The sequence below is a fragment of the Gekko japonicus genome, unplaced genomic scaffold (assembly GCF_001447785.1).
Source record: "Gekko japonicus isolate JY-2015 unplaced genomic scaffold, Gekko_japonicus_V1.1 scaffold671, whole genome shotgun sequence".
In the NCBI taxonomy this organism is placed as follows: domain Eukaryota; kingdom Metazoa; phylum Chordata; class Lepidosauria; order Squamata; family Gekkonidae; genus Gekko; species Gekko japonicus.
The window spans coordinates 129,030-143,006 of NW_015168068.1; the positions used below are offsets into that span (position 1 = coordinate 129,030).

Here is a 13,977-nt window from a genome sequence, read left to right on the forward strand (position 1 = left end):
TCTCCCATCCAAATACTAGCCAGGGACAACCCTGCTTAGTGTTTCAAATCTATAAGATCTGGCTAGCCTGAGCCATCCAGGTCAGGGCTGAACCGGAACATACTACATGTAATCGAAACCTGTGTTTTGCCAAAGTCTCTCCCCCCCCCCTTTAACATGCATATCTGAATCACTCTGGCTGCTTCCACAAGGGACTGTGTGAACAATACCCACACCACAACAGCAGCAAGTAGGGCAGGAATGGGTGGGAACAGCATCTACATCCACTTTCCCCTACTGAGCTGCATAAAAGGCATGTGTTCTGTTGCTGAGATTATTAACAGGATTGTAGATTAACCCGGGCAGTCCCTATGAATTTACTCTAGATAGTTCTGGTTATCAGTTCAGAATGATTCCATAGTCCTCCTGGGCTACCATGAACTGGCAGAAAGTGCAGCTTCGCTCAGCAAATCTCTCAGAATACCTACCCTCTTGCCCAGTGTGCATTTTTTCATCATGTAAACTGGTGTCAGAACTGTCTATACAACACAACCATATGCAACAGCCTCATACTGATTTGGGACAGTTTGGCCACTATTGCTGCTCAGACTGGCAACTGTCCAAGATTTCATCCTTGTGGTCTGAGAGCCTTTGAAGCACCTTCTGCATGCAAAAAACTGAGCAATGGGTTGAATCCAGCCAGCTTTTTCACTCAGCCTTTCTCAGTTCCCCTCCTTACTACAGCCTCCATCCCATGTGGCTTCTGTACATGCAGGCCCTCCCATGATCACCGGCATAGCCTTGCTTTCAGATACAAAAGGGAACCCCCCTTCCTTCCTTTTCACCAGTGGGAAATCTGGTTGGACCCAACCCTTTGCTTTTCCCTCTAAAAGCCAGAACGGGCTGAACTGCTTCATCCTGAGTTACATCATTGTTCCATCAAGTCCAACTTTTGTCACTCTCCCTGGAAGAAGCTCTCCATTATGGCAGCCGGACATCTTTCCCAGTTGTATCAATTTAAATACTTTTAACTAGATATGCCAGGATGTGTTTCTGGGGTTGCCAACTTGTATAATGTGGATGTGTGTGAAAAGAGGGGGTGGAGATCAAATCCTGTTCTGCATGCTCTGACACAAAGCATTCAGCAATTGTCACAGGACCCATGTCACCTGTAAGCACAGGACTATTCAGGCAGTTGTAAGCTCACCATCCTGCTGGTGTATCAGTCACTTCTCCATCCTGCCTTTCCTCAGATACATAAATGCAGGAGTATGTATGAACAGATTAAAAACATTACCCCATATCTGCACTGTGTTATGTCATATTTGCACAAGAAAGCCTTTCCCTTTATGGATTAATCAATATGACAGCTGTACTGTAGGTGAAAAGTTATGTAAAGTCAGAGTAGACTCTCCCCCCCCCACCCCCGTTTGCACTGGAGAGTTTAATCTTCCTGACTGGCTGCCCTCATTTTATAAGGTGGAGCTCTACAGCTATATAAGTCTGAGGCGTTCCCATTCAACTTTTTGCCACAGAAGAACTTCTACGTATCCAGGAATTTCAGAGGTTAGTACTCCGGGTTAGAAAACATATTCAACAGTCCATAGCTGCTGACCTCATCCTTGAGAGAAGACAAGTGGTCGGGACCAAGCCCGAGGTCCCAGCTGAGATCCAGAGGGGATATTTCCCCCTCTCCCTTCCCTCCTGAATATTTCAGATGGGCAAAGTTATGTTTGAACAGGCACATGCTTACACAACTGTAAGCTTTTCCTCTTTCAACTACAGAGCCCAAGGCGGGGAAAGGTTCAGCAAGTTGGAGCTCTGAAAAGGCTATGTTTTTTAAAAAAACAACAACACAGAGACAATAATTTCTTGCTACCACCATCAAAGAGAAGCATGCCAGAAAGGTTGCACGGTGTTGCTTGCAGTGAGGTTCTTCACCTATATTGTCTTTTTACAAATGAGTTCTTCTGCTCTGAACAGGAACCCAAGAGTTTATAGCCATGGCCAGTAAACCCAGACTCCATTACTTCAAAGGAAGAGGCCGCATGGAGAGCATTCGGTGGTTATTGGCAGCAGCTGGGGTTGAGGTTTGTTTTTATTGCTTGGAAAACTTGTTTCTTTGTGCTATTTTTATTGCTTTGAGAACTGTTGAAGACAACAGCATTTATTCAGGAGCCTACCTGGTAGGCAGTGGCTGATCTGAGTGCAGACTGAAGAGGACAGTGTAAGCTTAGGGCTGGGGATGCTGGAATTGGGATCCCCATGTTGCCATGACGATTACTAGTAACCAAAGGACAGTCATTCTATTTCAGCCTAACCTGTCCCACAAAGTCCTTGCGGGATAAAATTGGGGAGGAGGCTTCGTATGCTTCTCTGAGCTCCCCAGAGAAAGGAAAGGATAAAAATGTGATAGTTTCTACACCTAAAGTTTGGACAGGGCAGAAGATAGTTCCCCTTTATGTTACACTAATGCTTTGAGGTGCAAACCATATCACACCTCAGTTTCAGATACAAAATTTCTTAAAGTAATATGAAATAACTGATGATGAGGGAAATGCTGTGGGATTTGTTTGCGTAAGATCCCCATGGTATCCATACACAGTCTCTAGGTCATTGTTGTGCTGGAGGGAACAGACTGAGCAATGTCTGTTCATACTGGTGCACACCAGGACTTCAGAGGGGGCAATACAGCTAGAAAGACAGGACAGCACTCTGTGTACCCTTCCCTTTGTCTGCTGGGGTTGCCATGTCCCCCCCTGGCCACTGGCAGGGGATGGGAGGGGTAGGATTTCCCAATCCAGATTGGGAAACTCCTGGAGATTTGGTGATGGAGCCTAGGGAGAACGGGGGGGGGCCCTCAGTGGGATACAATGCCATGGAGTCCACCCCCCAAAGAATCCGTTGTTTCCATGGGAACTGATCTCTGTTGTCTGGAGATGAGCAACTTTCCAGGAGCTTCCCAGGTCCCACTTGGAGGCTGGCATCCCTGTTGTCTGCTCTGCAGCTGTTTACCTGGATTGGTATTCTCAAGGAGTTTCCTTCCCTCTAGCTGACCTTCCTCTCTCCTTCTTCCCCCTTTCTTTTCTTTGTCCACCAGGAGGGCAAGATGTGCTCTCTGCAATCTCACTCCTTCCTAGTCTAGATAGGTAGCTAAAATGCTGATTCTTCTCTTTCCTATTCTGTACGGAGTTTCTTCAAAATAAAATACTTTTATTTCTTTTCTAAAGCAACACATTCCCAAGGAGCCTCTTCATTCCACTTACTGTGCAAATCTGTCAACATGTTGTGCATTGGATTGAATCTAATAAATGGCAAGTAGAGCGAAGGTTCCAGAAGAGACTGGTCAAAAATTCCCCCCTAGCAGATTTTTCCAGCAGGAAGACATTCCCCCCAGCAGATGTGTCTTCCTCCTGGAAGATAATCAGTGGTTTGTCTCCAACATCATACCTGATAACCCTCTTTCGAGATTTCCAAAAGTGATAATAAAAGAGGAAATGAATCAGGAACCTGCTACAAGTTTACTCAGAGGCTTCAGCAGTACTGAAATTGGAATTCCCTTACATTCATGAGATTCCTAGCATCTTTTGCCTCTTTTATTTTTCCAGTATGAAGAAGAATTCATTAAAGTAAAGGAAGACCTAGAAAAGTTAAAGAAAGGTGAGTAAAATAGATTAATGTTTTATATGTCTGTCTCTGTGTATACTAATACAGTATTCAGAATTGATATAATCTTAGGCTGCGATCATACGCACAATTAGACCTGCCATAGGCGCAAATGCTGGGCGGAATTAAAGGGCGCGATCAGACAATAACATCTAGGAAGCGCCCCGCAGCCATTGGCAACCTGTTCTGCTCCGCCACAGAAGCGGAGTTAAAAGACACGAGGGGAAATCTGGTACAAAACAGGTTGCAACAGGCCATGGATGGACTTTCCCCTGTCTGATCGCTCCAGTGCGCTCTCATGGCATTGGGATGGTCTGATCAGGCCATTCCGACTCTGTGCCATTGTTTTTCCCCCCTTCTCAGTATGCGCATCATCACAAACTCCATAGGGAGCCCTCAGTGCGGAGATGTGATTCATCAATTCCTCATTTAAGCGCATTGGAAACAAATGGCAAAAAAAATCCCTGACTCACCCGTGGTTGTGTCTGATCATGCAGTGGCAGGCTGTGGCCACAGCTTCCAAGGACTGTGTGATCATGCAACTGCGAGTCAAATTCCTCTGGAGGAAATAGCTTCCCTCCCCCCCCCCCCCCCCCGTTTTTTCTGGCGCATGTGACCACAGCCTTAGATTATGATACTTGGACATCAGAATTACACCAAAGCTCCTCTGTCAAATATAATGGTAAAGCTACCATAGAGCAGGATTGTAGACTGATTGGGTTCTTTGTACAGCACCATCTGAAGAGCAGGTGGGCCATTTTGAAAAGTTAAGGTCAAATGTCCTCAAAGTAGTCCTTTACTGGCATTGTTATGGGTAAGAATAGCTTTAAATCCAGTGTTGCCATGCAGTCCCCTGCCACCAAATTGTATGTTTAGAAGGAGATGAAAGTTTTTTTGCCCATTATTGCAGCAAATTAGTACCTATGGGCCATTTGGGGTCAGGAAATTGATGCAGGGAAAAAGCTGACACCCTTTCTTCCTGTGCTCCACAGTTCCGATCTGAATCAGTCCCCTGCACCTTGTGCTCAGAAATTGAGTTTTCAGCAGGGAATCTGATGCTGGCATGTGATTGATTAAAATTCAGATTGGGAGACACAACGTATTTTCTATCTGGCATGTGTAATGTGGCCCTTAAGGGTCAACAGTGCAGAGCAGACACAGCTTAAATAACTTAGGAATGGCATCATGGTCTGAATCCTCTATAAATGTTGATTGAAACCTCTGTAGTTTCAGGACAGTAACAATAGTTAAGGATCTTATCGCATCCTAATTGCATCCTAATAATCTGTTGAGTTATTTGGGGCTTTCAACAGATTTTTATGTAGATGTTCTTATCCAGGAAAGAGTCAGTGATGAATTTTAGCAGAATATCCATCTTAGGCAGTAGGCCAACCAGTCTTAATTTAAATTAGTTTATTTATCCAACCACTTGTTTTTCACTTTGGAAATAAACTTTTAAACAATGAGAAACACAATGCAGGAGTGAGACTTAAATTCCAGACATAAGATGTGCTCCTGAAATCCTGTCAGGGTATCAGGTAATTGAATTAATTCCTCATCTTCTGTTCTCAAGATGGATCCCTGCTGTTTCAGCAAGTGCCCATGGTGGAAATCGATGGCATGAAAATGGTGCAGTCCCGAGCGATCCTCAACTACATTGCAGCAAAACACAAACTCTGTGGGAAAGACCTCAAGGAGAATGCATTGTACTGTAACATTTCTAACATTATCTACTAAATTCATATTTCTCTTTACTATACATAAGGTCAGGCAAAATCTCTAGTTTGTGGCATGATCTGTTGCCAAGTTATGATCTGCATATTTCTACCCAGGGCCACTATCCACTGGGACAAAAAAAGTAAAAGGGCATTGTGGAGCGATATGAACTCATTTGACCTCTCAGTCATGACAGGCTTTTCCCTCAACAAACAGGGTAGCTGAACTCTTTTTCTGCAAGGACATCACCATAGCATATGTTCCTATCACACATGCACTCGTGTCACACTTTTCTGTTGGACAGTTCACATGGTATCATTGTAGAGTTCCAAAACATGTTTTGTTCTTTGTTTTCTGTAAACTAGACACACTGGGAGTTCTCTTTTCCAAGGTCTGTGGAGGTTTTTTTCCGTTGTAAATAGCACTGATTAGCACTGGAACAGTGATGCTTATATGCACATGGGGGAAGGTTTAACCTTACTCTTGGTACTAATTTCCTAAGTTGAACCTGAACCACGGAATTGTTACTTGTCCCACTGGGACAATCATAAGTCAAGCAGTATGTAGCCTGTCCCAACAGGATAAATACTCATTTCATGCCAAGAAAATTGTGTCTGTATGGGGGTATAGTTTTTTAAAACCCCTTTTCTGTGCTCCTACATGGCTGCTGTTAAAAGAAAGATGCTTAGGAGCTTTGAACATGAACCTTGCAGCATGTTTGTTTCATTTGAACCTTTGTCTTCATTCCTTTTTGTAATGGTTGCTATACAATCCAGTTCTGAAAGTTCCTGTGTTGTGTATATATTTGTTAGGTTACACACATATCGGCTACATACCTTCTTACCTTCAAAGCCCTATATGGTCAGGGACCTACTTACCTAAGGGGCCACCTTTCCCCACATGTTCCCCAGAGAGCACTAAGATCGGGGTTCCAAAACCGCCTAGCCCTCCCAGGCCCTAAAGAAGCCAGGCTAGCTGTGATGAGAGCCAGGGCCTTTTCTGTGGTGGCCCCTAACTGGTAGAATGAGCTCCCGGATGACATCAGGGTCCTGCAGGACCTTGTGCAGTTCTGCAGGGCCTGCAAAATGGAGCTCTTCCACCAGGCTTTCGTCTACTGCAGCCCTGGCTCCAAAATCAGTAACATCAATACCAAGTTAATAACCAACAGCCTGGCAGGAACATGGATTATGATGGTAGTGACCTTCTGGATGTTGAGAGGACGCCGTCATTGCCTATTAACAACTCTGTTTATTAGTATTAATGCTTATGTGCTGTGGTTGATTTTAAACTTTCTGTTTTAACAAATCTTGTAGTTTTAATACATACATACATACATACATACATACATACATACATACATACATACATACATACATACATACATACATACATACATACATACATACATACATACATACATACATACATACATACATACATACATACATACATACATACATACATACCTCTTTCCCATTATTTGGGAATGGGTATCACTTGCTGAAATTAGCAAGAATAAAACATTAATCTTGCCTCCACTATGAGTTTATTAGATAACCTTAGGCAATCCACTCTTTCTTCCCCCTTCTCTGCAATGTGGCCATAATAATGCTAACCTACCTGACCAGGTGATGTACATGTACCTAGATGCTTCATGTGAAGATGTTGTATGCGAAGGGCTTTGAACATTCAGAAGCGCTAAGTAATACATTTCAAGTATTATTATTTATCTGTAGTCAGATTGGTATACTTTAGTCAGAGGAAGGAATGCTTCCACTGTTAAAGAAATGTATTTAAAATGGGAAGTTAATGCTCACCAACTATCTGGTGTTATTTCTATAATCTCTTTTGTTCAGAATGGATATGTACATTGAAAGTATTATGGATCTGGGTGAAATGATCATGCACCTACCTTTCAAGCCAGCAGATGCAAAAGAAAAAGAGCTTGCACTGATCATCGAAAGGGCCACCACCAGATACTTTCCAGTCTTTGAAAAGGTATGAAGCTGCTTAGTTTACTACCATAGTTGGATGATGGGCTCATCTATGCTCCAGTGGGTTTGACAATTTCCTCTTCATGGTCCCTCATTTCAATTTCATGATTTCTTATATGTACAGCTTCTCAGATACAAAAAATTCACTTGTCCTTTGTAAAAGCCAGTTGAAATCCTCACTATGGCACATCAGAATTCCTTTCCTTAAACTAGGGTATCTGAAACTTCTGATAGCTGAGGCATATTGCTTTTTCTGAATTAAAACTGAAGGCACACTCCAATCTAAAAGCAAACCTTTTTGCTTGTGACAGTGTGTTTCTATACGAGATCCTGATCTGCATGTTCGCCAACTAGAACAAGGCAAGCATAGTGCAGTGACTCATACAGATACACAACAGACATCCTCCTCTGTGAGAAGACTGTCCTGCATCTTTCCATTGGTCAATTAGCTCATTCAATTACTCTCAATGCATTGATTCAGCATAATTATCCTTCTCCTAGAGGAAGCTGACTGGAAGGATATATGATACAAGAACAGTATCTTATGCAGAAGTTCAACCCGTAAGAGCACTGTTACAAATCCTTGCCATGAAATGGTACAAAGGGGGGGGGGGGGGGGCGGGGTTTTTTTTAAAGGGGTCCAAAAATGTCTTCTTGTGTCTGCTAATTACCTAGCATAATATGAGCCCCTTAACATATTTCCTGTTCTGTAGGCCCTCAAAGATCATGGTCAGGATTATCTTGTCGGAAACAGGTTCAGCAGAGCAGATGTTCAATTGCTTGAAGTTATTTTAATGGCAGAAGAGCTCAAGCCTGATGTTCTGTCAAAGTTCCCTCTTTTAAAGGTAAGCCCTTAATGACCCTTAACAACTGTGAAAGATGTGGAGAGGCCATTCCTTGATCAAATTCACCGGGCCCTGCTCAGGCTCTTCCAAGTGACCAAACAGCAACAGAGCTGAAATCAACAATGCACCGTGTCAGTGGTTATTTCAATCACCTTCAAGTAAAGCCACAAGAAGTTTGATGCGATGTTTAGATTCCCCAGTTATTCATGGTAAACATATACAAGTGTAGAGCCGATCCTGATTTATGCCTAATGGCAGACTGATCCTGGTAGGATTTTAAATTTGAATTGTTTCTGTAGGCGCTGTATATGGGGTATGTCTGTGGAGCAGAGGATCAACCCCTGTTCACTGTCCCTTACGATTTCATATGGGAGCAGCATCTCAGAGACGTGTAACTCACCTCCCCACAAGGGTTGCGCCATTAATTCAACAGAGGCCGTAGACACTGATAATGTTCTCTTCTGTGTGCCTACCTGCTGCTCCTATTTTAATGAATAAAAGACCATGCATAAAAAGAGCTCTGTATGTCCTGGATCAGGATAACTGTATGCACAAGGATCCGGTATTTGGAGCTTTTGTTCCTTGCAAGCCCTTTGCCTTCAGAGCCTCAGGCCCTCCAGTCACCTTCCGCAATTCACACACCATTACTGCTCTTCATTTACTGTGTGTCCTACTGTCAGTCCAGCTGCTACATTAAATTAATTTTAAGAATCTATCCTCACTTAGGAAATATTTGTATTTGTCCACCCTTCAAAGCAGCCATTTTCTCCAGGGAAACTGACCTCTGTCTGCTGGAGACCAGTTGTAAAAGCAGGAGATCTCCAGGCCCCACCTGGAAGCTGGCAACCCTAACTATAAGGAAATACTGTAAGAGTGTTAATGTTTTAAGTATGTTTTTATTTTGAGTAAAAATAGTACTGTTAATTGGGCTGGCATTACATTTTATGACACACATGGTTCAGCCCGACAAAGAGACGTTTATGTCAGATCCGGCCCTCATAATGAATGAGTTTGACACCTCCGTAACATGGATAGGTGATCCACCTTCACTAAATGGGCAAGCATTTAGGGAACAGACTGTAGACATGGTCAAAACATAATTATGAGCTTCAATGAGGGAGAAATGGTGACCTCAGCTTCCCGAGGACCATCCATGAAATAAATGGGATTTTAGGTTGATGCCAGATATTTTCACGCAAGACACTTAAGTTCTTCAGGTGACAACTCCAAAGAAATGGCACCTTTTCTTGCTGGAAAATGCTTCTTGTTCCAATATTCTCTCTCTCTCTCTCTAGACTTATAAAGAAAGAATAAGCAACATCCCTACAATCAAGAAATTCCTGCAGCCTGGTAGTGCGAGAAAACCACCAATAACTGAAAAAGAGCTTGCAGAAGCCATGAAGATATTCCACTGAATCAGGATCATGGCTAATGTAACTGCAAGCAACATGCTACAGTTGGGCCACTCTTCAAATAATTTCAAGAGGCCAACAATGTACGGGTGCCGCTTCCAGAGGAATGACAATGTGAAGTTTAACGTTCAACAAAACAGGACAATTTTTGCAGTAGAAATGGTGTCAATCACATGCCATTACACTCAAACACAATGAAACATTCTGTTGTGTTGGTACTTAGCTATGTGATTTGCTTGAATTGTGGGTAACATGTTTGAGCTGGCATAACCACATTGACAGACACTTCTTCCCAGTGGTAACTTGCATGAATTTGATGGGCAAAAAACAGATACCTATTAGCATGGTCAGAGTAAGTCATTGGCAGACCAAATCAAAGTCTTCCAGTGGACAGCTGACAGGCTCGGCAGAGGGCACAGATTTGGCTTTGCAGAGAGACCTAAGGGGCGGGCTGCTATCTGGAACCAGTTCTTATAATCAGAATGCCTGGGTATAACATACAGATACCAGACTGAAAGAGAAGAAAGCATCGTGGAGCACCTTAAATACACACACATATGTAAAAACACACACACATATACACAAATGTAGAGGGAAAAATTTGAAACACGGTGCCAAAAGTCCATGGAATACAAGAGCAGTCTTCTTGTTCTTGTACTTTGCATATTTTATAGGCTTTTAGCCCCACTTATGTGCTCTGTACCCATGTGTAGGTGTGTACATATAAATCTGTAAACTCAACATAAAAACCCATGCATCTGCGAAATGGAGCTTTAATCTATACAAGCTCAGGCTGGTACAAACTAGTTTATCTTTAAGGGCGTCCCAAGACTCCCTTTTTGTTTTGGCAGCCACAGATTTGATTACTCCCTTGGAACGTGAGCTGGCTCTAATTTTTTAACCATCTCAACATTACCATAGCAGAGAATTCCCTCCCGCTCCCCCCTCATGGCTCGGTGAAGAGACTACTGAGCTTCTTTGTAGGCAAAGCAGGGAATGCTGACTTGATTCATTAAGAAGCAGGAATTATACTTTCTGCTAGTAGGATAGATCCATAGAATCCCCAAAGAAAGGTGGACAAAACCTTGGATTCATACTGAGAGGTTAGTAGTATCTAGTAAACATGTTGAACTGTAACTTTGCTGTCTGAAAGGTTTTCTTACCCAACCCCCAACCCCCCAAAAAACAGGGCTAGTGGATCAAACATGTCAGTTTATTTTGTTTTTAACATGTTAAATGTAGTTTAGGTGGCAGCTGGCAGTAGCTGGGAGAGAAAGGGGTGAAGAATTGAAAGAACCAGGAAGCTGAATGTTAATGGAGAGAAAGTGAATGTCAAGAGAACTGGAAGCAAGCTGAACATGTCATCAGAATATAGAAAGTAGAAAGTAACGGATGGAAGAGCTCACTCTGCTACTGTATGGGTACTCAGGGGAAAAAGACCATAGGGTTAGGCTTGGGGTTAGGAACCGGATCAAACCTCCACCATTTCCCCCCTCCCTGGTTTGCAGGGGGATCAGGTAGAAGCCAGAGCTGCTAGGCTGGGCTTCAAGTCCTCTTCACCCAAAACAATTGCTCTGCCAATCTCCCAATCATAGTCGCGAGAAGGGATTTTTGATACCAATATTTTGTCAGAAAGGGTTTTCATTGCAATGAAACGAGTTCATTTTTAAATAAGGTGGAGCGATTAATTGTCACTGCATGAAGAAGTTCTGACAAACTAAATCTGAGGGTGGGGGGGATAAAAATTAAAGAATGACTTTTTTTTTGGAAAAGTCTCTTCTAGCAAGCCTCTTCTGATAGGAATTCAATTTGCTTTCTAAGTGACGGTTCGGGTTGCCAGCCTCTGGGGGCAGCCTGGAGAATGGAGATCTACAGGAATTACAAATGATCTCCACATTGCCCCGTCTCTAGCAAAGATTGGGGGTGGCAGAGAGGGAGTCACACCTGCAGAAGGCTTTGCAGCGATTTACAATGAGGGGTGGAGGCGGGGATGGATGAGACCACTGAACCAGTCCAGGGGTAAGCTGAGCAGAGGGGCTTCTGTAGTGCTGACTGTGCATCTGAATGGATCCAGCCAGCTGTGACAACCGTGATGGGTATCGGCTCACCCACCACCAATGTTCCCTCTAAGTTATGGAGCCCTGTGAGCAAAAATTCTACTTTGTGAGCGACAAGCCTTAAAGTTGTGAGCAGGTGATTTGGCTACTGCATAAATTAGTTTTATCTGGAGCTATCCTTCCTGAGCTAAGACAAAAATGAGTGAGTCAGAGGCTAAAAAACTGTGAGCTAGCTCACACTAACTCATCTTAGAGGGAACACTGCCCACCACCTTCTACTGAGCTCCTGTGGGCCAGGTCCAAGCCGAGTAGACTTGCAGTGCTGCCGGCGCTGGCTCCCGGTTGCTGTTTGTGTTTCATAAACTTTTCTGATAAGTGAAAGACCCAGTTCACCTCCAGACATGGGGCCTCTCTCCATTTGAAAAATGCCCCATGCTTTGCTGACCAGGAGAGAATACACTAGGGACACTATGACTGGGCATCCCAGCACGACTCCTGACGATGGCTCCATGCCTAGGGACCAGAACAGGGAGATGCCTGCTGGTGCCTGGTCCGAGTAATCTCTGGGATCAGGTCCAGTTGCCTTGAAGAAAGGAGCAAATGGGCCAGCAGAGCCCAGAAGGGAGGGTGTAGCTGTGTACCGACTGGTAAGGGCAAGGGAGGCTGGCCTGCGGGATGCCCAGTAGTGTGTAAGAGAATACCTTTGGGCTGAGGAGAGGTCTATGGGAAGATGGGGGGGAGGGGGGGGAGCAGGTCTGACATGTCCAGGACAGCACTTACTTGGGTAGGCTTTAGAAGAAGTGGAAGAGCACAGCCTGGGTCTAGATCAGGGTGAACAAGTGGAGACCCGCAAGAAAATTGCGGGATGGTTATCTCATTCGTCCCACCTTTGCTTCCTCTCCTCACCCCCTACCTCTCTCACACTATTTCTCCCCTCTGCCCCCCTTTTCTTACTCTCGATTTCTCCTCCATGCATGTGACTTCCTCTCTCTTTCTGACCGGTCATCTTTCTCTTTGTTTTTGTGCCTCCCCACTTCATCATTCTTTCTCTCTCTTTCTGCCCCCACCCCACCATTCTTTCTTTCTGCCCCCATCACTCTCCCAGCCTCCTGCCTGCTTCCTCCCCCACTCCGCAGAGCAGCAGCAGTAGTGGTGGTGGCAGTGCTCCTAGCCACCCACCTGCTTCCTCTCCCCCTACAGCAGCAGTGGCAGTGGTCTGGGAATCACAACGGATCTCCCAGCTACAGAGATCAATTGACCTTAGGGCTGCCAGCTCCAGGTTGGGAAATTTCTGGAGATTTGGGGGTGGAGCCTTGGGACAGTGAGGCAAGCAGCCTCAGCAGGGTATAATGCCATAGAGTCAACCTTCCAAGGCAGTCATTTTATCAGGGAAATTTATCCAGGGGATCTGATCTCTGTCGCCTGGACAACAGTTGTAATTCTGGGTGATCTCCAGTCCTCACCCGGAGGCTAGCAATGGTGGTTCTTGTGGATGAAATGGCTGGAGGGTGGAGTCTATGACATTACACCAGTCCAAAGCTCCTCCCCTCCTCAAATCCCACCCTCTCCAGCTCCACCCCTCAAATGTCCAGGATTTTCCCAACCTGGAGTTGCCAACCCTATTTCCTTCCCACCCAACAGCCAACCTACCTTTATATGCCTCTCCCCAAGCCTGTACCTAGAAAAATTATAGTCTTTCTCCACAGTGGGGACCAAAGCAGCTTTCATTATTCCCTCCTCCTTTTTATCTGCACAACAACCCTGTGAGGTTGGTTAGGCTGAAATATGTGACTGGTCCAAAATCACGCAGTCAGCTTCCACTGCAAGATGGGGATCTGAACCTGGGTCTTGCAGACCCTACTTTGAAGCTCTAACTGCTGCACCTCACTGGCTTTCATAGGGTGGCTGCTGATGAACGGTAGCAAGCAGCCGAGGCTAGGTGAGTCATGCAAATCAGGGGGGACCTGGCAACCCTAGACTACTGCCAGGCCTAGAATTGCCAACCTCCAAATGGGACTTGGAGACCCCCCACAACTGGACTCTAGACAGCAGAGGTCTGTCTCCCTGCAGAAAATGGCTGCTTTGGATGGGGGACTCTTTGGCATTATACCCAGCTGAGGCCTCTCCCTTCCCCAGATCCTGCCCTCCTTAGAGTCCACCACAAAATCTCTAGAAATCCCCCAGCCTGGCATTGGCAACTCTTGTGAGGCCTGGCCCCAATGCTCCCTTCCTCCCACCCTGAAAGGCCAAAAGAGGCCTGGAAAGGGCCATTCCCCCACCCTTTTACTGACAAAGCCAGTTAGAAGCC

At 44.8% G+C, this 13,977-nt stretch overlaps 1 protein-coding gene across 1 annotated transcript; it reads left to right on the forward strand.

Moving 5' to 3' along the window:
* Window positions 1-1,501: 1,501 nt before the first annotated feature.
* On the forward strand, window positions 1,502-10,686 carry LOC107113272 (glutathione S-transferase-like). The gene is made up of 7 exons (XM_015414580.1): window positions 1,502-1,545; window positions 1,963-2,069; window positions 3,588-3,639; window positions 5,219-5,351; window positions 7,218-7,359; window positions 8,069-8,200; window positions 9,496-10,686. Exons 2-7 carry the CDS (start codon window positions 1,983-1,985, stop codon window positions 9,613-9,615), a joined length of 666 nt encoding a protein of 221 aa, XP_015270066.1. The 5' UTR covers window positions 1,502-1,545; window positions 1,963-1,982; the 3' UTR covers window positions 9,616-10,686.
* Window positions 10,687-13,977: the final 3,291 nt, after the last annotated feature.